Source organism: Canis lupus, chromosome 5 (genome assembly GCF_048164855.1).
Source record: "Canis lupus baileyi chromosome 5, mCanLup2.hap1, whole genome shotgun sequence".
NCBI classification, from domain to species: domain Eukaryota; kingdom Metazoa; phylum Chordata; class Mammalia; order Carnivora; family Canidae; genus Canis; species Canis lupus.
The window spans coordinates 60,387,037-60,411,991 of NC_132842.1; the positions used below are offsets into that span (position 1 = coordinate 60,387,037).

At 38.5% G+C, this 24,955-nt stretch overlaps 1 protein-coding gene across 2 annotated transcripts in view; it reads left to right on the top strand.

Annotated features, from left to right (window-relative positions):
* Positions 1-24,955, top strand: part of BBS2 (Bardet-Biedl syndrome 2) — a 31,117-nt gene that overhangs the window by 5,367 nt on the left and 795 nt on the right. The window contains exons 3-16 of one of the 2 annotated variants that reach the window (XM_072827031.1): positions 4,615-4,740; positions 5,003-5,065; positions 5,816-5,893; positions 8,621-8,725; positions 8,995-9,081; positions 11,933-12,068; positions 12,310-12,449; positions 13,503-13,665; positions 13,753-13,924; positions 14,358-14,487; positions 15,816-15,947; positions 16,427-16,564; positions 17,653-17,765; positions 24,316-24,464. In XM_072827031.1, the coding sequence (XP_072683132.1) occupies positions 4,615-4,740; positions 5,003-5,065; positions 5,816-5,893; positions 8,621-8,725; positions 8,995-9,081; positions 11,933-12,068; positions 12,310-12,449; positions 13,503-13,665; positions 13,753-13,924; positions 14,358-14,487; positions 15,816-15,947; positions 16,427-16,564; positions 17,653-17,765; positions 24,316-24,464 (1,732 nt within the window). The remainder of the gene's footprint in view (positions 1-4,614; positions 4,741-5,002; positions 5,066-5,815; positions 5,894-8,620; positions 8,726-8,994; positions 9,082-11,932; positions 12,069-12,309; positions 12,450-13,502; positions 13,666-13,752; positions 13,925-14,357; positions 14,488-15,815; positions 15,948-16,426; positions 16,565-17,652; positions 17,766-24,315; positions 24,465-24,955) is intronic. The other variant, XM_072827032.1, reaches the window with a different exon arrangement.

Genomic DNA, 24,955 nt, shown 5'->3' on the forward strand with positions numbered 1-24,955 from the left:
CTAACTGTCAAGATCTGTTGAGAATTCAGCCAAGAGCCAGGAAATAGATCTCCTGGTAGCTTTGCATTAAAGTTTAGTGTAGTAGTTTATAGGAGGAGCAATTACTGTGCTCTGCTGTCTGCAGGCTACTGCAGCTTTTTACCCAAGTTATTCATACTCATTATGAAAAAGATAGGGAAGCAAAAACAGAAAAAAATACTCATAATTTCTCCATCTAGGGCAGCCTGGGTGTCTCAGCGGTTTAGCGACGCCTTGGGCCCAGGGCGTGATCCTGGAGACTCAGGATCAAGTCCCACGTTGGGCTCCCTGCATGGAGCCTGCTTCTCCCTCTGCCTATCTCTCTCTCTCTCTCTCTGTCTCTCATAAATAAATAAATAAAATCTTAAAAAAATTTTCTCCATCTAGAAATAACTTTTTTTTAAAGATTTTATTTATTTATTTATTTGACAGCACAAGCAGGGGGAGCAGCAGGCAGAGGGAAAGGGAGATGCAGGCTCCCCCTGAGCAGGGAGCCCAATGTGGGGCTTGATCCCAGGACCCTGGGATCATGACCTGAGCCAAAGGCAGATGCCCAACTGACTGAGCCACCCAGGCACCCCGAGAAATAACACAACTCTTAAATTGATTTTTACTAAGTGAAAGTTTTTTACAAAATGGGATCATATTATATACATGTAGCCTTTTTCCCCTACAACTTATATTACTATAATATGTTAACATATATTAAGATATAATTCACGTATCATACAATTCACCCATTTAAAGGATACAATCTAGTTTTAGTTTATTCAGGGACTTTTGTAGCTATACCACAATCAGTTTTTTTTAATTTTTAAAAAAGATTTATTTAGAGAGAGAGAGAGAGAGAGAGGAAGAGGAGCAGCAGAGGGAGAGGGACAAGCAGATTCTGCACTGAGTCTGGAGCCCAAGGCGAGACTTGATTTCATGATGTGAACCTAAATCAAGAGTCGGACACTCAACTGACTGAGCCCGCCCAGGTGCCTCTCACCACAATCAATTTTAGAATATTTTTATTATCCCTAAAAGAAACCTAGTCCCCCTTAGTAGTCAATCCACATTCTCCCCCAACCAGTCTTACTTGCAACCACTGATACTTTCTATCTCTGTAGATTTGCTTACTCTGGACATTTTACATAAACGAAGTCATAGAATATATGGTCTTTTGACTGGTTTCTTTTTCTTAGAATAATATTTTCAAGGTTGATCCATGTTGTAGCATATATCAGCACTTCATTTTTTTTTTTTTTTGGCTGAAGAATTTTCCATTGTATAGACATACCATATTTTCTTTATCCACTCATCAGTTAATGGACATATGTGTTGTTTCCACTCCCTGGCCCTTATATGCAGGTTTTTTTGTTCAGTACCATATTGTGAATATCTTTATATGAAATTACTGTATATCCATGCATCATTCTTACTGGTTCTATTTATGTTGTTTCCATAGTTTTTATATTATAGTTGATATAGTTGATACTTTGATAAGCATATATCTTTGCCAGTTTCTCTGATTATTTCCTAAGGATAAGTTCCCAGAAATGCAATTACTTCTTTTTTTCCCTTGGTATTCTTTAATTGAGATAAAATGTACTTACAGTGAAACGCATAAGCCTTACAGGTACTTTTCAGTGAGTTTTCATCCCTGCAAATGACATGCCCTATAAAAATATAGAGTATTTCCATCAGTTCAGAAAAATTTGTTGTGCCCCATTCCAATCATTTCCTATATCTCCTAGACACTCACTGTTCCGATTTTTTCACCTTAGCTTAGCTTTCCCTGTTCTTGAACTTCATACAAATGGAATCCTCCAGAATGCAATCCTTGGTATTTGGCTTCTTCCTCTGAGCATATCTGAGAGAGCCATCCATGTTGTTGCATAGAGCAGCAGTTCTTCTTTGTTGCTGAGTAGTATTCCATTGTGTGATTATGCCACAATTTGTTTATCTATTCTTCTGATCATAGACCTGTGGGATAGACATATTGGGTTATTTCCAGTTTGGAGCAATTAATAAAATTGCTATAAATATTTTTGTACTAGTCTTTTTGTGGGCATATGATTTAATTGATCTTGGGTATACTTAGGAATGGTTATACTATTTCATACCTCTCACCCATAATGTGTGAGAGAGTTCCAGTGGCTCCATACTCTGTCAACAATTGGTAATGCCAGTCTTTTCAATTTTAGCCATTTTAAGGTATGAAGTGGTATCTCATTGTAGCTTCATTTTGCATTTCCCTCATGACCAGTGATGTAAAACACCTTTTCTTGTGCTTAGTTTCCACTTATGTGCCTTCTTTTGTGAAGTGACTAGGTCTTTTGCCTGTTTTTTATTAGTAGTTCTTATGTATTGATTTGTAGATTTTCTTTGAATATACTGGGTACAGGCGCCCGTGGGTGGCTCAGTCAGTTAAGCATCTGACTCCTGATTTTGGCTCAGGTTATGACCTCATTGTCATGAGATTGAGCCCCACATTGGGCTCTGCACTCAATGTGGAGTCTACTTGAGATTCTCTCTCTCTGCCTCTCCTCCTGCTTGTGCTAGCTCTCTCTATAATAAATACATTTTAAAAATGAATATATGGGGTATAAACTCTTATTTATATATGTATATGTAAAACAATATTTACAATATACATAACAAATAATGTATATAACAAATATCTTCTCCCAGTATGTGGCTCATTCCAATAAGTAGGCATCTTTTGATGAGCAAAAGTTTTTGATTTTGTGGAAGTCTAGCTGTTCATTTTTTTTCTTTAATAGTTAGTGATCTTTGTGTTGTTCTGAGAAGTCTTTGACTATTTCAGGATCACAGAGATACTCCTTTGTTTTTATGAGAGACTGAAATTGAGTGTAGTATGTGTATGTGTGTATATGTACTTAGAGAGAGAAAGATTGATTGGTTTATTTTAAGGAATTGGTTTATGCAGCTGTGGAGCCTGGTAAGTCCAAAATTTGCAGGTTAGGCATCTTCCAGGGAAGAGATGATGTTGAAACTTGAGTCCAGAGACAGTCTGGTCGCAGGATCCTTCCTTGGGGTATGTCAGTCTTTTTTTCTATTAAGGCCTTCAACTGATTGGATGAGACCTACCCACATTATAGAGGGCAGTCTTCTTTACCCAGAGTCTGCTGATTTAAATGTTAATCTCGATTCCATTAAAAAAAAAAATGCCTTCACAGAAACACCTAGAATAATATTTGATTCAATATCTGGGTACCATGGCCTATCCACATATGGTTGATACATAAAATTAATGATTTCAAGAATGTAGCTCTGCAATTAAAAACTTTTTTAAACGAGATTTTTGATAGGTTTTAGTAAATTGCTCTTTACAAAAACTACTATTTTCCACTTTCCCTGCGGAATAGGAGAGTGCCTGTTTTATCACACTCTAACGAACAGGGATTTTATTATTTTTCATCTTTCTGATCTGAAAAATGAAAAATGACATATTGTGAGAATGAAGATTTTCATGTTTGTTGTTGATTTGTATTTCTTGTGAATTTCCTGTTCTATTAAAAATCTTTTTGGCTTGGATGTTTATCCTTTTCTTATTTGTTTTCTATTACCTGTTTTATTTTATTAACAAAACAATTAGCTATGTATCTTAGATATTGTAGGTATTTTTTCCAGTTTATTGCTTACCTTTTAACTTTATCTTTTTATTGGCCATTTAGCAGTTTTGATTTCTAAATCTATTCTTTTTTTTTAATTTTTTTTTATTTATTTATGATAGAGAGAGAGAGAGAGAGAGAGAGAGAGAGAGGGAGGCAGAGACATAGGCAGAGGGAGAAGCAGGCTCCATGCACCGGGAGCCCGACGTGGGATTCGATCCCGGGTCTCCAGGATCGCGCCCTGGGCCAAAGGCAGGCGCTAAACCGCTGCGCCACCCAGGGATCCCCAGTTTTGATTTCTAATGAATTTTTCTGTCCTTTATAGCCAATCTTTTATTTTTTATGGTTTTCCTACATGAAGATTATATAAACAAGGACTGTTTTCCTGTATAATAAATAATTGGTATTTTCAAAGATGTCCTTGAGTTTTCTAAAAATAAGTTAAATTATGCTTATATACTTTATTCAAGAAGTCTGGGGTACTTATTAATTCTGGATGGTGGGTATTAGGTATTTGTTTTATTATTCTTTATACTTCTCTGTAACTTTACAATGAAAAAGACTAGTAGTAAGAGAACTAGGTAATAAGTATCAAAAAGGTCTCCATCCAACATGGTTAAAATGGATTACGAAAGCTTGGATGTTAAAAATGCGTAAGTTTGATTCTGCCAAGAATTTGGCCTCTAGAACATGTAGAGAGCCTTGGATTTTGTAGCAGTTTATTTTAGTGGATTACTGTGAGAGGCCAGGGGCCTGAGTTGATCCTGGGTCTCTGCTCTTCCCTGTGGAAGCACATATAGGCCATGATGACTGTCTTCAATGCATGGCCCTGGCCTGCCTCTCAAGAGACCATGTGGCTTCTCTCAGATGATGACAGAGAGATTTGAGTATCCAAATACAAATAAGGATATAGGTTATATCCACTGTGCCTTTGCATCACTGTATCTGAGTTTTTATGTCTTTTTTTCCCCCTTAGGTTGCTGATGGGGCCAATGCAATTGTGCTGGGAACACTGGGGGACATCTCCTCTCCTCTTGCCATTATTGGTGGAAATTGTGCTCTGCAGGGTTTTGATCATGAAGGAAATGATCTCTTTTGGACGGTATGAAGAGCAAAGCATTCTTTTAATCCTCTTAAACATTTTTACTTTTAAAGTTCTTTATGCTTTGTTTTTGACCATCGACTGTAATGAATAAGAAAAATGAAATAGAACCGTATTTCTAATTCTGTACATTAAAAAAAAAGAATTTTTGTAATTAGAATAATACCCATTGGTGGTTTGTATAATCCTCTTTCATGTAGCTAAAGTATTTGGATTAAGTGAAAAAAGATGGCATATTAATGAGTTTTGGTTTTATTTTCAGGTTACTGGAGATAATGTTCATTCCTTGGCCTTATGTGACTTTGACGGTGATGGTAAGAAAGAGGTGTGTGGAGGAGGAGATACTTATCTTGTGTGTTCAGCTGAATAATTTTCCCATGACAATGAGATTAGTGTTAAGAGAAGTGTTAGCTTCTCGCAGCCGATTTTGGTACCTTCTTACCTAAATGACAAGCTAACTGGTCTCATTTGTCTTTCTCTTCTTTTGAATAATAAATTACGTGTGTTTGTCTAATATCAAGATCAAGGCCATGATGTTTCAAAGACACAGGACAGGGAGAGGGGGCAGGACAGTTGATGGGGCAACAGCCATATTCCCAATCTTACAACTTGCTTCTGATGCTTTAAAACCATATTATAAGTAGTTTTCAGTTGTGGCTAGCATTCAGGAATCTAAGTTTTAGAGAGTGACCTTTGTTGGTTACTCTAGAAATTAACCTCTTGAGCAGCTGGCAGCATGCTGTGTTGGGCACTGACTTACCTGTGTCTTGTCCGTGGCTGCTGCTCTCTGGCATTTGAAATAGCTTCCATCTGCAGGCAGAGGAAGGCACTGAGCCAGGGAAGCATTTTCAGCAGCTTGATGGGAAAACATATTCTGGCAGGATGTGCAGCCCACATGGAGGGCTGAAATCTGTAATGGACCAATAGGTGGAATGTTCCTGAGAATCAGATTACAGGGAACTCTCTGGCTAGCAGTAGCCCCATAGAAAGTATCATGCCGTTCTTCATTTGATTTATGGAAATTGTGCTGTGTTCACTTGTTGAACTAAAGATGCATCATCCTTTTTCCTTTCAGCTTCTTGTCGGATCAGAGGATTTTGATATCCGAGTTTTTAAAGAAGATGAGATTGTGGCAGAAATGACAGAAACAGAGGTAAGAAATGCCACATCAGAGTCATGGTAACTTTGGGCAAGATCGATTAGCACAGTGGAATGTCACATCAGATGAGAGTACTGGGCTCTCTTCCCTCAACCCAGACAGTTTTGGGGTAAAAACTGTGGGAATTAAACAGAACTGTACATTACAGAGAAAGACACACTTAAAGATGTGCACCAAGATATGTTTTGAGAGTTGGGGGAGGTCGTGGTGGTGGCAGAGGGAAAAAAAGGTATATTTTGAACAGACTGATTAAATAGAGAAAAACTATGGAGTACATAAAGGCCTTTCTTTTAGTGAGTTAATCCATATAGATGATAATAATAACACTAATAATGGCAACCATTTATTATGCACTTAATATATGCCAAATACTGTTCCAAGTGCTTTATATGAACTAACTCATTTGATCCTGCAACAGCCCTATTAGGAAGGTATTATTCCTATTTTACCAACGAGGAAACTGGTATTAAGTTCCTTTGTTAAATTACTGATACACGGTCATGGCCATGCAGTGGTGTGGTCAGGATTTGAACTCTCCCTTGTCCGCCTCCTCCTCATCATGTATTAAATGGGATTGAATGAGTACACAAACAAGGTTTTTATAACTTTTCCTCTCCAAATTAAATACTTCTTGGGCACATTCCTGTCGATGAACTTAAAATCAGATGTTGGAGGACTTGGCTGGTTTCTCCGTGGTTAGCATTACTCATGTAGTAGAATCTAGAAGAGTTTAAACTTCATTTGCCTACAGATTGCCTTCATCCATTGTAGTTTTGGCATTCTTAGGATATTTATTTGCTGCTGGTTCTCCAGGATTGGGCAGGATGGAAACAGAAAAATGAATTAGGATATTCTGAAAGAAGAAAGGAGAAGAACATAAGGGAACAGTGGCTTGTGAACATTAGAAAGAGACAGCAGAGAACAACAGAAGGGAGTCTGAGCGATCAGAATGCTGGGATCCTGCTAAATTTGTTCAGGTTGTGTCTGAGAGTTCAGGTCAGAAAGCTTGAGGGCACTGGCCTCAGTACCTGCCTTAGCCACTTGTCATTACTCCTGGCCACTTCCAGAAGCTGTCTAGGAAAGTCAGGCTTCTGTCCCACTAACTACAAAGAAAGACCAAAATGTAAAACCTGCATATTGATATACAAAGTGTTATTCTTGATTTAGCTCATCTACCTTTATCCTATAGCGAGGAGCATAGATTTTTACTTAGTTCTACTACACTTTTTACATATTCACAGTTATTGTAATTGTAAACTAATAGTTGTAGGTAGAGGAAAATTAATGACCCTAATAAAGGCTTAGGGGTTCTGTTTAAGTGTATGTGCTTAACATGTGATTTTTTTGGAGAGTCCTTAGCTTTCATTAGGTTCTTATAGGTATTTGCTATTCCCTCCTTCCCCCTCTTCAAAAAAAAAAAAAAAAAAAAAAAAAAAAAAAAAAAAAAACTTTAATCACTATAAATTCAAATTTATAGTAAATCTTTTCCTACTTAGTGAGAATCATTCAGATTTTGTTGGATTTCTGTTTATTGCCAATACTAGATGTGAGGAGACTGCATTCTTCAAAACACCTTTTTCCTACATCCTAGAAAAGGACAAGAGACTATGACATAGGGCCAGGGACTTGAGCAGACTCTGGTCCACAAAAGAGAACCTAGTGAATGAATTAATGAAGGACTGAGGGACCAACAGAATCCAGGACTAAGTGTATAAAAATCGGAACTTTTTAAAACTGTTCATTTCGGAGCCATTTTTCTGTCCTTTGGTTTGATTTTGCTCCTAGCTCAAATCTCGTTTCGCAGATCAGCATAATGATAATCCATTTGGCAGATGAACAGTACCGAGTATTGCCAAAAGAATGCCTTGAGCTAAATAATTCTAGAGTCCTACACAGCACTTTGCATTCAGAGTTAAGTGAAGTGGGTGGTTTTGTAGAAAAGCTGTAGGTGTAGAGGAAATTATATAACTATTCTCTGCTTTATACAATTTATTTCTTAATATCTCTTGTATTCATGCCAGAATTAGAAAGTAGATCTGCAGGAGCATAGATATCATTAAACTTTGGCTTTAACTTTAAATAAGGGATAGTTTTGTTCAGGATCTAACTAAAATTTTACCCCTTTAAAGGTGTTAAATCCTTAAACAGTCCTGTAAATATTTCTGTAGGATTTACACATTCTGTATATTGTTACATATATATACAGAGCCATGTGCTTGGGTTTGCACTTCTTAAAGGATTATATTTTTTCCTAAAAAACACCTTTCATCTCTAGCAGACAATAAATTATGTTACAGAGAGAAAAACATGCACATAAAAGATACTCACTTGCGGGTTTTGCAAGTCTTTAAAATTTAGACCATAGGATATTAAAACATTTTGAGTTAGTGTTCATAACAGCATCTGTTATACATTTTCTGTATCTTGCATACTCAATTTATATCATCCTCAATCGCTCAATTTTATTGTTTTTTTAAATGATTTGCTGAAATTTGCCACATGAGCTTGATCCAAAACAGCAAACTTTGTAAGTTTATTTAATTCTGATTACCCAACTCTGAAATAGATGACATGGATCATAGAGAAGAGGAATACATTCCCCTCTAACAGATTTAAGTCTAATTTTAACACACTTGGTAGCACAACATGCAATTTTATAAAGCCATACTTTGCATGGAATTGAACCTTAGTGGGAAGATGTATCTTTGTTATTTCCTGCAGATAATCACCTCTCTTTGCCCCATGTATGGCAGTAGATTTGGTTATGCCCTTTCCAATGGCACAGTTGGAGTTTATGACAAAACAGCCCGATACTGGAGAATTAAAGTGAGTATAATTCAGCTTCCAATATTCAGGGATTTTAATGGTTGTTGAAAGACTTCTTGGGCAGCCTATGTGGCTCAGCAGTTTAGCGCTGCCTTTGGCCCAGGGCCTAATCCTGGAGACCCGGGATCTAGTCCCATGTCAGGCTCCCTCCATGGAGACTGCTTCTCCCTCTGCCTGTGTCTCAGCCTCTCTCTCTGTGTTTCTCATGAATAAATAAATAAAATCTTAAAAAAAAGACTTCTGGACTAATTATTGAAATTCTTTTTCAGTCCAAAAATCATGCCATGAGCATTCATGCTTTTGACCTTAATTCTGATGGAGTGTGTGAACTGATAACTGGTTGGTCCAATGGGAAGGTAAGTTTCAGGTATAATTCAGAGGACTAGTTGTTTGAGGCATATTGGCTGCATGACTCAGAACCAGTAACATGAGAATATAACCTTGTCGTCCTTGGCTGTGCTTTCAAAGTTAACTTCATAATCTTTGCAACACTACAAGTTAGTGAGTCTCTTTTTGGTCTTAAAAGCCCATTCGGAGAAAATTTGGGAGAAGATCTTTCTAAGTCTCTTGCTTGAAGAAATGAGAATGCATTTAATCAGGTTGATCATAGGCGTAGGACAGTAAGAAAGGAATTTTAGTAAGCACGTAATGAGCTGTTTGTATAGCTCTTCTCTAATAAATCTTTAAGACTGTCTGAAAACTTAGAATTAATGGGAAGAATCATGTTATCATAGTTTTCCCAGCTATAAAATTTGAAATGAAATCTTTTTGCTTTCTTTCCTTTTTTAAGTTCAGAATTTTCTGCAGACTTCTGGCAAGTCAGGATTGTCTTGTTAGAAACTGCCTAAGTAGCTGCCAGATCTCCATGGGTACCATTTGCCCTAGCTTCCTTATGTGACAGTGCTGAATTGCCTGAAGAAGATCAGATAATTTCTGCCCTTGTATGTATGGCAGTAGATTTGGTTATGCGCATATGTCTATATGTCACATCTATATGTCCCATTCTTCTTTGATTTTTCTTTGTTTTTGGCTAGGACCTTGTAACCTTCCTTTGGTGTTGTGTGAAGAACAGGTTCTACAAAAATGTTGTGTTGGTTCCTGATTCTTTACCTGGTTTTGTCTTTGGCATGGGCTATAAAAATGATAAGGGAAGACTGGGGCACCTGGGTGGCTTGGTCAATTAAGCATCTGCCTCTTGATGTCAGCTCAGGTCATGATCTTGGGATCATGGGATCGAGCCTCACATCTGGCCTCTGTGCTTAGTGGGGAGTCTGCTTGAGATTCTCTCTCTCCCTCTGCCCCTCCTACCATGCACAGTCTTTGTCTCGCAAATAAATAAATAAATATTTTTTAAAAATAAAAAATAATTATAAGGGAAGTCTGTGTTCCTTAGTAAGAAACTTGGAAATTATAAAATGGACCATATTCTGGGGGGAATATAAACACAAATTATAAATATAAATTAAATTATTATGAGTGATTCAAGAATTAGAAACTACTAGACTTGAGAAGTTATCAAAAATCACCTTCAAAAAAAAGTTGCCTTCAAATATGACTATGGACCTAGATGTTTTTAGAGTTAAATGCTTTCAAAATTTTAAGGAATTTCTATTATATAATCTTCCAGAACATAAAAAGAGATAAGAAAGAAAATTAACACTGTTCATTATATAAGGAGAAAAACTGATAATTACATTTAACAGAAATAGCATATAAAAGGGAAAATATACAGATCCAGCATGTGATTATAGGTGTAGAAATACTAAATGAATGCAAACAACCGATTAACTTTGCATTTAGTAGGTCCTTTGTTGAGTTGGAGGGCCATTCTCTCCTCCAGGGCAAAACATCCACGCTGGATAAAGCAAAAGAGCAGAATAGCCCTAGAAATACAAATATTCATTTGTAGCCTTGCTTCTTAGTAAATGAAACTCTCTTATTTGCAGAAGCAAGGTCAGTTCAGTCTGAGAGGATTTATTTTTTTTAAAGTAGTCTCTGCAGTCAGCATGGGGCTTGAACTCGTGACCATGAGATCAAGAGTTGCATGTTCCACCAAAGAACCAGCCAGTTGACCTGAGAGTAGTATTAATGTGCTAAGGGCTTTGGTAAATCCAGGCCACTCATTACTTCACAAACTTGAGCATCGATGATTATCAGGCTTTTATGTGTTGTTGTTATTAAGAGCGTGGATACTTGGATGTGAATTCTGCAGACAGAGGTAGGAGCCAGTAGTAGGCTGTGATCTAAATGACTTTATTTTTGTTGTTGTTGTTGCAAAGTTTTGCCCTTGAACAGACAAAAATACTGAATGGCACTGGCTACTGAAATGATTGCCCTACCGGATTTTCTATAGCTACCCTTTTATTGATAACACCTATTCTTGCTTGAAACTGAAGTCATTTTAAGCACTTATTCTTCATTGTTGTTTTTCAGATGCATTTGTTTATTTCTCTTTGCCTTTCTTGGGAAGAGGAGGCTCCGTGAGGATAGGGGGGCCCTCTGCAGTATCTAAGTAGTTTTTACATGGAAGAGTGACTCTTAAATGAGATTATTATACAAGATGATATGATGGAAAGTTGAGCTAACTTGGTGTTTTTCACACTTTAAATGTAAATATATTTTATACACATATATGATAAAGATAAAGCTTTTATATAGAACCAACATTTCCTGTGCACATCTATATGTCAGGCTCTGTTCGAAGTGCTTTAATGTATTAACTTTTTAGGCCTCATTCTGGCCCTATGGGATGTAGTTATTTTCCTCACGTTCTTGTTCTTGACCTCCCAGATCGGGAGATCAAGCATGGAATGGTTAAGAGATATTCCCATGATCCCACAGATAGTAAGTGGCTGGCAGAGCTGGAATATGAACCCAGATAGTTTGGACTCGCCCTATGCTATATATATAAGAACTGGAAACCCATTTCTCCAAATGAAATGTTATGTAAAGGTCAATGTGTAAAACAGCCTTTATTTATAAAGAAGAAAGTATAGCTGGTTGTGGCCCCTTATGGTCCCCTTGGCCCCAGGGTTCATAGCTGTCTCAGCTGTCTCCTGAGAAGCCATGGGGCTCCATGGAACACTCTTGAAAACTGCTAGACTAGCTGACCTTTAAAGCTGATTTTGACTTTAAAATCTTGTGGGTATTTTCCTTTTTAAACTACAGCATAAGCTATTTTTCAAGTTCTTATTTTTTTTTTTTTAGGTTGATGCTCGAAGTGACCGAACTGGGGAGGTCATCTTTAAAGACAACTTTTCTTCTGCAATTGCTGGTGTGCTAGAGGGAGATTACCGGATGGATGGTCACCCACAGCTGATCTGCTGCTCAGTGGACGGGGAAAGTAAATTGGGACAGGAAAAATCCTTGTAAAGTTAGATTTTCAATTTGATTGGGTCAGAACACCAGGCAGTTCCACTATGAAGTGTTTGTATGGATATCCTCTCATCCTAATAAATTCACCTAGATGGGAGGATGAGAACTTAAGGTTTTGACTTTTAAGAACAGACAGTTGATGATTAAAAGGAGACATGGCTATGCTGATGTATTCTTCAATCTGGTGAGGGTTTTCTCCTTTTGTTCAGTCCGGGGCTACCTGCCTGGCACAGCTGAGATGAGAGGGAACCTCATGGACACCAGCGTAGAACAGGACCTGATCCGAGAGCTGAGTCAGAAAAAACAGAATCTGTTGCTAGAACTCCGTAACTATGAGGAAAATGCCAAGGTAGGTCCTCATGTGGGAGGGGAAATGCAGTCTGGAAAGGTGGGAACTGCAAGTGTGAAGAGGACTAGGTGTCAGCATCTACACAGCAGGACCCTCTCATACCCACTGGTGGAAGTGGGGATTGCTTCGGCCTTTTTGCCAGAGTCAATGGTGAGAGGGCATGTGTTCTTTAACCTGGAAATCCCGCCTCCATGCAGCTGGACTATAGAAGTATTTGCGTAAGTGTCCAGAGACGTTTATGGCAGCACTATTTAAAAAAAAATTTTTTTTTAAGATTTTATTTATTCATTCATGAGAGAGAGAGAGGGAGAAGCAGGCTCCCTACTGGGAGCCGGATGTGGAACTCGATCCAGGACTCCAGGACCACACCCCGGGCCCGAAGGCAGGCGCTCAGGCGCTGAGCCACCCAGGCGTTCCAGGGCAGCACTATTTGTAGCAGTGAATGGTTGGAAGCAACTGAAATGTTGATCCATAGGAGGGAGTGTGCTGGGGGATATTAAGCAGCTCAGGAGAATGAGGTATGTGTACTTGGACTAAGATGGAAGGATATCTGTGGCCTTACTGAGCGAAAGAATGCAAGAACAATACGTATAGAATATCTCTTACCTTTTCCAAAAACAAATAACATCAGAGTTGACAACCACAATACCTCTGTGTGTGCGTGTGTGTTTGTGTGTGTGTGTGTGTGTGTACCAGGCTGGCTGGAGGATGAACCAAGAGGTGGGACTTTGATTTGTCTTGTCATGGGTAATTATATTTGAATTTATTATACTAAGTGCATTAATTTTGCTATTTTAAAAGAATACCACCAAAAAAACTATAAAAGGCATGTTGGGGTACAGTGGACCCTAACCACAGAAAGGGACAGGATATTTTTTTCCTTTGGGAAGAGGTCAGATAGAAAAAGGGAGTGATAATGAAGTGAGTGAAGTGAGTCTTCTGAATTCTAAAGAATCAGATTAATATCATGATTGAGAGTCAGTCTTTTGAAGCCAAATGGCCATATCATTTAGAATTGACATTAGTTCACTGCTTTGGTGACTGAGCTGGAAGTGGGAGGATGTTTTGCAGGCTGAATCGAGCAGTCCACTGAATGAGGCTGATGGGTCTCGGGGCATCATCCCAGCCAATACCAAGCTCCACACCGCCCTCTCGGTCAATCTGGGACATGAGACCCAGGCTGCTCATGCAGAATTGTGTATTTCCACCTCTAATGGTAAGAAATTATTTATAGCTGGGATCTGTGGACACATGTGCCATCTTGGACTGGTTCTTGAACTGCCATTTTGTCTTTTCTCTGCAGACACCATCATCCGAGCAGTACTGATTTTTGCTGAGGGAATTTTTCTAGGTGAAAGCCACGTGGTACACCCCAGCATTCACAACCTTTCCAGCTCCATCTGCATCCCGATTACACCTCCCAAAGATGTCCCTGTGGATCTGCACTTGAAAACCTTCGTGGGTTACAGAAGCAGGTGACCCTTTGCAAGGCACAGTTCATGTCTAGCCAGCATTTAGAGGAGAGCCAATGAGTAGATATTCTATTGTGCCATGGATTTTGGCAGGCCAAAGGAGCCATTTGCTGGTTCTACCCACCCAGGCAAGATTTCCCATGACCTTTACTTCCCTAATTGGAAATTTTTTCAAAAATAAAAAAAGGGCATTTTAAGCCCTTGGTGCACGTATGTGTATGTATAAGACTCATGTTATCTCTGATCCCAAGCCCATTACTGTAGTACTTAACCCTCAAGTTTTTTTTTTTTTTTCCCTTCAACGAAACCCCCTAAACAACTGGGTCACAACTCAGTGACCCAGTTGTGATTTTGTAGTTCTTTTCTGGGCCTTGCATTTTGAAATAATATTCCATGCAATCCATTTCTTTTCTTGTGTTCCTCTGGTTGACCATAGCACCCAGTTTCACGTATTTGAACTGACAAGACAGCTCCCCCGCTTCTCCATGTATGCACTGACCAGCCCTGACCCTGCCAGAGAGCCCCTCAGCTATGTCAACTTTGTCATTGCAGAACGTGCACAGAGGGTGAGTGTCTGGCTTTTCTCTTTCAGTATTTTTGCACTTTAGAATCCTTTGGATGTTCTTTCATAGAAGGGGGAAATGACATGAATGAGTTAATTATGTAATTATGACATGAAAGTGGCAGGTAGTTTGGCGTTGGCTTTTAATTTGTGACAAAAATACTGCTAAAATATCTTCTCTCACTTTGAAAACGTACATGCCTTATTTACTTGAGCAATCCTTGGTTACAGGTTAATTCTTGCTGGCTTCTAATTCCTCTCTTTCATTTGTCATGGTCTTGGTGTACTTGTCTTGACCCAGTGTTCCAAGAGGAACCTGCTTCAAAATGGAAAGAGTGTGGGAGTTGGAGCTGGGAACATTTTGGGTTCAGATGCTACCTTAACTAATTAAATTCTTAGTGATTTCTTAGCGCTGTCAGCCCCCACCAATCCAGGCCTCAATTCCCTTTATCAGTAAGGGAGGAGAGTCCCACCTCACCGGCCCCTGCAGATTACAAACTTGGTGTGACAGTGTCTTATATAGTGTAAAGGACTAACACACGTGGCCTTTAACCTTGGCTGGACTTCAGAAATCTCAGGGAGGCTTTTTTAGCCCCATAGATTCTCCTGTAGATGCTTATGTAGAACCTGTGCTGCTACCCATGTAGCATTATTGTCATGAATATTAAAACTTACTTTCTACTTTTTGCATGTGGGTATATCTCTGTTTGTCTCTCATGCATGTGCATGTGTACTTCATTTAAATTTTGCTTCAAGGATGGAATGGGATAGTTTTAAGCAGACTACATTGTCCAGGATATCACTACAGAAAAGCTACTGAATAAATAGACTTGACATCATACCTGAAGCATTTCTACATTCCATATAAGATTATGTCTATATTGAAAATGCTCTGAAGTCATGGCATGCTGTGGGGCCAGGCATTATGAATGTTGCTTAAGATCATGTATGGGGTGGGAAAAAGGAATGTGATTAGTGTGTTCTTGGGGGGATGGGGTGTGAAAAAAATTCTTTGGTTTTTTTTATAAAGCAATAAATCTAGAAAGAAGGATAATTCTTAAGAATGTACTTTAAAAATAGAAGTTCAGGGATCCCTGGGTGGCGCAGTAGTTTGGCGCCTGCCTTTGGCCCAGGGCGCGATCCTGGAGACCCGGGATCGAATCCCACGTCGGGCTGCCGGTGCATGGAGCCTGCTTCTCCCTCTGCCTATGTCTCTGCCTCTCTCTCTCTCTCTCTGTGACTATCATAAATAAAAAAATAAATAAAAATTAAAAAAAAATTAAAAAAAAATAAATAAAAATAGAAGTTCATTTCACCCTATTCATTTTTAAGGTTGTTATATGGCTCAACCAGAACTTCCTGTTACCAGAAGACACTAACATTCAAAATGCTCCGTTTCAAGTGTGTTTCACATCCTTACGGAATGGTGGCCAGCTGTATATAAAGATAAAACTTAGTGGAGAGGTAACGTTTACTGTCATGGGCATAGATTTCTTATGGAATATTTACCATTCAGGGCAAAGAGGGGTGGCACCAATCTCATGGTTGTAAAACTGTGTGTTTCAGCATAGTCTGTTCATGTTAATTGTTTTAGACACTGGGGTGTCATCTAGATGGTGGTCCATCCTTCCTTTCAGCCCTTCCTTGTGTAACTTGGGAAGGAATGGGGGTACAGAGGTGAACAAAAACATTTTCAATATTTAAATGATTTTCTTGTTTAGTTTACAAGGCCGGATGATTGATCTTTTAGCCTACTGCTAGAATCGTAAGGCACATGGTTTGTAATTTCCTCCAGGGCTAACCCCTATCTTATTTACCACCACATATACATTTAGGTTCAATAAATGTGTTGAATATGGAGAAATTCCGGGACTGTTTCAGCTGGGTTTGTCTTTAATATCTGAGGATGCTAAACTCGTCTCTTTTGTTTTCCCCCTGGATAGATCACTGTAAATACTGATGATATCGACTTGGCTGGTGATATCATCCAGTCGATGGCATCATTTTTTGCTATTGAAGACCTTCAAGTAGAAGCAGATTTCCCTGTCTACTTTGAGGAATTACGAAAGGTGCTAATTAAGGTGAGGGCACCCACTGGATGCATTTGTGAGAATGTGGTAGTGTCATAATACTTGAAATGTTTCTCTAAGTAGATGAACAATACCGCAAACATGTGTATGGTATATGACCGTCATATTTTAAAGAACTTTTGAAAATTGTTAAACTTCAACTAGTTTTATAGGGTTCTCTAGTTAAAGGATTTCTTTTATAAAAATGAATGGTTTAGCTATAGACCACTCTGCTTTCTTTGTTTGGTTTAGGGGGATACTTTTTTTAAATTTTTATTTTTTAAACTTTATGTATTTATTCATGAGAGACAGAAAGAGAGAGGCAGAGACTTAGGCAGAGGGAGAAGCAGGCTCCCTGTGGGGAGTCTGATGCGGGACTTAATCCCAGGACCCTGGAATCACGATCTGAGCCAAAGGCATACACTCAACCACTGAGCCACCCAGGCATCCTGGATATTCTTTTTCTTTTTTAAGATTTTATTTATTTGATGGAGAGAGAGAGAGAGCATGAGCTGGGGGAGTGGCAGGCAGAGGGAGAGGGAGAAGTAGGCTCCCCGCAGAGCAAGGAGCCCAACGCAGGGCTCGATCCCAGGACCCTGAGATCATGACTTGAGCTGAAGACAGACACTTAACCGACTGAGCAACCCAGATGCCCCTAAGAAGATACGATACTTTAAAAAATATATGTCATATTAACCTTTTCCTTTGCTAGCCCTTCATCTTATCTGTTGCATTTACCTTGCTCTGTTGATTGAGTGCTTTCCAACAACCCAAATTCAAAAGAAAAAAGAAAAATAAGGATCATAACTGGCCCTAAATTGTAACATTCTTATCCCAGATCTCTAAAATATTATGTGTGTTGCTAGGGCTGCCCAATGGTAAGACATGAAAAGATCCAGGTGGAATATCATCTTGAGTGTTGGAGGCAGCACAGGCTAATTATTTCACTGATGAGGTAAAACAATGAGGGATAGTCGAGACGGTACAGGTGAATAGGGAAAGAGAAGGGCCTCTGTATATGGCAGAGTGTTTTCTCAGTCTGACTAGTTTTCAAGAAGTCTGTGGGGTCTTTTTAATTCTTGAGTGTTCATCATCTTCAGGTGGATGAATATCATTCAGTGCATCAGAAGCTCAGTGCTGAGATGGCTGATAATTCTAACCTGATCCGAAGTTTGCTGGTCCGAGCTGAAGATGCTCGTCTGATGAGGGACATGTGAGTATCTGCTAGGCTAGGACAGGTACAGGGTAAAAATGTCAGCAACATGGAATATCAGTTCTCAGGTGCTACCGGTAGGAGTGTGAATTGGTACAGTGACTTTGGACAGTAACTTGGCATTATCACTGAAGGTTATGTGCATTCCCTAGGACCCAGAAATTCTACTGATTTATAACCTAGAGAGACTTGTCTTGGCATATGAACCAGGATATTTGTACAGGAATGTTCATCAGGCATTGTTCATAAGAATCCCAATGTGGAAACAGTCCAAACTAGCATCAGCAATATGATGGCTAAACTGTGATACAACTGCACGATGGAATATGACATGCAATGAGAATACGTCTGTCTCAGTGACATGTGACAACATGGACAAATCTTACAGGCATAAGGGAGATTGAAAGAAGTCTCAAAAGAATGTATATAAAATACTTCCCTTTATGTAGTTTGGAAACACAACACTAAAGTGTATCTCTTGGGAAGCATACATAGACGATGAAGATACAAGGAAATGCAGGGAAGTGATTATCATATGAGACAGTATTCTCTCTTAGGGGAAGAGGGACTGGGTTCAGAAAGACCCCATTGGGAAGCTTCGGGGATGTCGCAGTGTCCCATTTCTGGACTTGGTTTACAAACATTTGTTCTGTGAACTTTTCTGAATGTGTATTACATTTTACAATAAAAGTTAAAGATGTGCAGATCTAGCTTCTTGCCTAATTTATCTTGGCATGCAAAGGTACTGAAGTGGAGTTAGTACAATAGGTAACCAGAGGTAGATGAAGTTTATGTATATGCATTAGAGGCTAGAGTTGGCCTTGGAGTGCTGCTGTGCTTTTTCCTGAAAGGCCTGAGTCGTTGGCATATATATTAAGATGGTGTTGCTCAGAAGTAAGTGATTTTTGAAATGATCATATTGCTGAAAATTTCGAATATGTACAAAAGCAGATTAAGTAATACAGTGATTTCCTATATACCCACCAACTAGCTTCAGTAGTCATCACATCCTGGCCTATCTGGTCTCCTTGCTGTGCTCACCTTGTTCCTCTCCCAGGCACTGGGCTATTTGAAAGAAAATCCCAGACATCATATCCTCTTGGCCACAAATATTTCAGATAGTAAGCCTTTTAAAAACAATAACCACGTTATGACACTTAGGAAAATAATTTTTTTTTAAAGATTTTATTTATTTATTCGTGAGAGACACACAGAGCGGCAGAGGCAGAGGGAGAAGCAGGCTTCATGCAGGGAGCCTGATGTGGGACTCGATCCTGGGTTTCCAGGATCAGGCCCTGGGCTGAAGGTGGCGCTAAACCGTCAAGCCACCTGGTGGCTCTTGGTGAGCCACCAAGAATGAGCCATTCTTGCTGCCCAAGAATTTCTTAATATCACAAAATAACCTAGTCATTATTTAATTTTCCCAGCTGTCTCATAAGTCTTCATGTTTTTTTTAAGTGAAGACCAAAGATTAAGTCTCTTGTAATCCACATGTTTGCTTGCTCTTTTCCCCAGCCCATTTTGGATTTTGCTGATTCCATCTTTGTGGTCATGTTTACTAGTATTCTTTCATCCCCTGTATTTCTCTTAGAGTGATAGGTAGATGTAGAGGCCTGATCAGATTCAGGTTCAGTTTTTTCACAGGAAAACTTCTTAGTTGGTGCTGTGTACGTACTTCCACGAGGGAGCATGTGATGCCTGGTTGTCTCTTTCTGTTCTATTCTCAGTCATTAATGACCATTGCCTAGATCTATTATTTCTTTTGGAGTTTGCAAAAACAGTGATATTCTAATTGTTACTTTTTCTTCATTTTTTTTAAGTTTAAATACTTCTGTAAAGCATAATATTCCCTTATGAATTAATGATTATTTGGCTCCCTGAGGTATAGTTTGTAAGGAAAGACAGATTATTTATCAGCTTTATTTTTTAAAAATATTTTATTTATTTATTCATGAGAATACACAGAGAGGAGAGAGAGAGAGAGGCAGAGACACAGGCAGAGGGAGAAGCAGGCTCCATGCAGGGAGCCTGACATGGAACTCGATCCCAGGTCTCCAGGATCATGCCCTGGGCTGAAGGCGGCGCTAAACCGCTGAGCCACCTGGGCTGCCCTATCAGCTTTAAAATAATGAGTTCAGGAGTACCTGAGTGGCTCAGTCGGTTGAACATCCAACTCTTGATCTGAGCTCAGGGTTTGTTTGTTTTTTAAGATTTTACTTATTTGAGAGAGAGAGAGAGAGAGAGATTGAAAGCTCACGAGCGCACAAGCAGCAGGGAGAGGCAGAGGGAGAGGGAGAAGCAGACTCCCTGTTGAGCTGGGAGCCCAACATGGGGCTTTGTCCCAGGACCCTGGGATGATGACCTGAGCTAAAGGTAGACACTTAATGAGTTGAACCACTCAGGTACCCCTGAGCTCAGGTTTTGGTCTCAGGGGTCAAGCCCCATGTTGGACTCATGCAGGGTATGGAGCCTACTTAAATAAAAGAAATATAGGTATAATAATAAAATAATGATTTGATTCTCTAGCATCCTCCATGTTGACCGGTGAGATTTTTAAATCCTTATAAACTCATGTATTTTATTTAACATATTTAATTAATGTGCTTCAATCCATTTCAGTTATTCTGTATGATGGCTAAATTGTCCTGTCTTTGGCCAGTGGGAACCTTTTCAGATTGTCTATAGCTACCTTTGGACATAGCCAATATTCTATTAGGTCCTTGTCTTCTTGTACAAGACGTTTTAGGCTTATCTGGTACATTTGTTCTGAATCTGGAATCAGCCATTTCTCTAAGGAGCCTTGGTTTCTTTTTAGTGAGAAATGGTATTTAGAGATCATAGTCTGCACATTAGAAGTGTTCATTGTTGCTTGGTTGGTCACTGTTTCTAGGACTTTTCAATGGATAGAGCCAGGCTCTAATTTCAGATTTATGAATGCAGGCTCTTAGCTTTGATCTTAAAGGTGTAACTCTTCTTTTTCACATTGGAAATCATGGCTGTAACCAGTATCCATATGAGTATTTGCTAGAATAATACTAATATTACCTATCATCAATAGTATGGTTGAAAACAGTACAAAATTTTTTCTAGTTTTTTGTGTCTTTAGAGTATATTCCAGTGGGAATTTTTAGTCAATTTGTTGTATTTGAAGTAATACCCCTCTTTCTGGTTATGCCACAAATTTGATACATAGTTAGGCTCATTTGGTTCATTTTGCTTTTGGTCTTGCAAGAACTGACATTTTTTCCTTTTTGGTTTAATTTTATTACACATTTATTAAAACTTTTATGTGGTTCCAAAGTCACCTCTATAAATCAATGTGCAGCAAAGTCTCACTTCTAATTCCTGTCACCTCCATCCTGTTCCCTCAGTTTTACTGTACATAACCAGTCAAAATTTGAAAACACACACACACATACACACACACACACACTCACATTCACATCTCTGCCCTCACTAGATAAATCATAGCATGTTACTCTTCTCCATCTGGCTTTTTACACTTAAAAATATGGTGATCACTCCATAGTCATGTACAGAGATACTTCTCGTTGTTTTTACAGTTGTCCAGTACTCATTCTCTGGATGTTTATTCAGTCAATTCCTTACATTTGGGTTGGTCTTTTGCTGTTACAGAGAATGCTGCAACCATAGCTTTGTTATATAATCTTTTCATACTTTGCTGAGGTATCTTTGGGAAAAAGTCCTGAGATGGAATTGCCAGAGTAAATGAGACTTACATCTAGAATTTTGCAAGATATGCCAAATTCTCCTCTGTAGGTGTGATACCATTTTGCATTCTCCTCAGTAATATATGAGAGTGCCTGTTTCTCTTTCGCCTTGCCAATGGAGTATGGTGGCATACTCTTAAGGTATTTACCAACTCAATGGCTGAGAAATGGTTTCATTGTAGTTTTCATTTTCATTTGTTTTATTGTGAGCAGTGTTGAGCATCTTTTCATTATTTTAAGGGCCACTTGTATTTGTTTCTTTCTATTTATTTTGCATGTATTAATCCCTTGTGATGAGATGTAATATTTTTTCAGTTTGTTATTTGTATTCGTCCTTTGCTTAGATTTTTAAAAATTTATTTAAAAATATTTTAAATATTTAAAAATTTTTAAAATTATTTTTTTAACAGCTCTTTAAAGTTTTTATGTGGTCAAATGGGTCACTAACTAAACTTCTACTCTGAGGTTGGAGAATAAATCACCTATTTCTTTTGCTTTTAGTACTTGTATGTTTTCCTTTTTTACATTTACTCCTTTGCAGTTGGAATTTATCCTGGTTGGCATAACAGTGATAAATTCAGTTTCTCTTTTCCTGGGCATTTTAATACTATTACTTTAGAAGTCCATTTTCCCACTGATTTGATTTGAGATGCTTCCCTTTACCATGTATCATATTTCCATAGGCTCTTAGGTCTATTTCTGGATTTCCTGTCCTGTTCTATTGGTCTGTCTTGTCTCTTTATTTGACAGTACCATTCCTTTCTGTATTGAAGCTTTGTGTGTTTCCTGCTATGGCCAGCTGCCCCTCCTCCCAGTCTTCCTTGTCATGGTTTTCCTGGCCACTTACGTTCACTTTTCCAGTGAACTTTCTCATCAGTTGTTTTAGGCTCCAGAAAAAAAAAAAGGTAGGTGTTTTTAGTGCAATCGTGTTAAATTTATTAACAGGGTCATTATATGTGTTTGAGTCATGTTTTAGGTCTTTCGTTTAGGTATTAGCTATTTCTCATTAAATGTATGCCCAAGTATTTTTGGCAATTGTAAATAGGATCTTTCTTCCACATTACATCTTCTGGGTTTTTTTTTTTTTTTTTTGTCTGAATTTGTGAACACTGCTGAGTTTCGTATATTGATTCTATACTACTTTACTAAATTATGTATAGTTTAGTTTTTCTAGATGTGAGTTTGTATCCTTTGTAAATTGAGCTTGTTTTGTCTCTTACTTTGCAATTCATTTTCTTCCCATCGATGTCTTTGAGGTATATGAGGTGCTTGCTTTTTCTGGCCATTTTTTAAATCTCTAGGGCCCCTGTTCTACTCTGTTATTTTTTTTTTAATTTTTATTTATTTATGATAGGCACACAGTGAGAGAGAGAGAGGCAGAGACACAGGCAGAGGGAGAAGCAGGCTCCATGCACCAGGAGCCTGACGTGGGATTCGATCCCGGATCTCCAGGATCGCGCCCTGGGCCAAAGGCAGGCGCTAAACCGCTGCGCCACCCAGGGATCCCTACTCTGTTATTGTTTTTTCTTCTTTTTCAGTCCGAGAGCTGTTGCTGACTTTAGGCATTTGAGTGCTAAACTGGGGGGAAGTGACCACCAACCTCTAAATCCCTTTTTTAGCTGAATATCTATCTATCTATCTATCTATCTATCTATCTATCTATCTATCTATCTATCTATCCATCCATCCATCCATCCAAATCAGTTGATATATAATTTACTATAGCCACGCAGAAAATTCACCCTTCTCGGGTTTACAGTTCAGTAAAATTTGAGAAACATATAAAATTATGTTTCTTTTACCACAATCAAGATGTAGAATATTTCCATCACCCTTGCGCCTCTCTGCATCAGTACCTCCTAAGCTTCAGTCCGGGCGCCCACTGACCTGATTTCTTTCCCTGTAGTTTTGCCTTTTCCAAAATGTCATAAACACAGAATCACATAGTATATGCCTTTTGATTTTGGCTTCTAATGCTTTTGAGATTCATCCATGTTGATGCATATGTCAGTAATTTGTTTCTTTTTATTGCTGGCTACAGTACTGTTCCACTGAGTGGACATACCATACTTTGTTTATCCACTCACTGATTGACAATGGGTTGTTTCCCAACTTCAGTGATTGTGAATAAAGCTGCTATAAACATTTGCATATGGTTTTTTACAGACATGTTTTCACTTATTTTGGGTAAATACTTATAATGGGATTCCTGGGTTGTACAGTAAATGTATGTTTAACTTTATAAGAAACTGCCCATTTTACAAAATAGCTGTACCATCTTGCATTCCCATCAGCAGTGGGGGAGAGTTGCAGTTGCTCCACATCCTTGCCAGCATTTGTCTTTATCAGTTTATTTTATTTTAATCATTTTCATTGACATATAGTAATGTCTCAGTGCAGTTTTAATTTTAAGCCATTGTTTTTAACACCTTAGTAAGATTTAAAGCTGAATTTGTTAGTTGCCTAAAAATATTAAGAATAAAGTCACTTTTGCCCACTGAGTATTAATCAGAAATGTTGAAGCTGGCTTTTTGCCTTGCCTACTTTTCCTTATCCCCTAACACAGGGAGCAGTTAATAATTGTTGGTTTCTAAATTCAAACAAACCATGGACTAATAACCAAGAGAGCCCCCTTGTCTTCCATTTATCTGGAAGAAATGGAATATTTTGATGAAACTTCTCGGTGTTTCAAAGCAAACACTTCAAAGTTAAAAAAATTTGGTGTTTTTATGTGTGTGAGAAATTTGCAGGTTTTTTCATCTAAGCTACTGCCATATTGAGTTACAGTGATATTAATACACTTCTGTCGATTTACACAGGAAAACCATGAAGAACCGTTACATGGAACTGTATGACCTTAACAGAGACTTGTTAAATGGATACAAAATTCGCTGTAACAACCACACAGAACTCTTGGGAAACCTAAAAGCAGTAAATCAGGCCATTCAAAGAGCAGGTCGTTTGCGGGGTAAGTCTCTTTTTGTAGCACTGTAAGTAGTCTGTAATTTGGGGGTTAGGACACTTAGAGGTAGTGGTAGGTTCTAGAATTCATATTGGGGCCAACAGCAGTATACCTTTAACACCAAGCTTGGCCTTAGTCACTTGAATTTGGTCAGCCTATTGTTTGGCTTTAGTCAGTCTGCAGACTTCAGAGAGAAAGAACACTTTCAGCCCCTTTTTTTTTTTTAGATCTTGCTGTATCTTCCAAGAAAAACCTAGTGACATAGACATATACCCAAGGGAAAGCCCTAAATATACCTGTTTTTTTAAAAAGGGAGATTGAAAATTAATGAGCTAAGTGTCAAACTTAAAATACAGAAAATATAAAAAGAACAGTAAAATAAATCAAAGAAAGCAGAAATGTAGCCAGAGATTTATACCTGAAATCTATTCTCACCTCCTTTTAGAAATGATCTTTGCTTGGGCGCCTGGCTGGTTCAGTCTGCGACTCTTGATCTC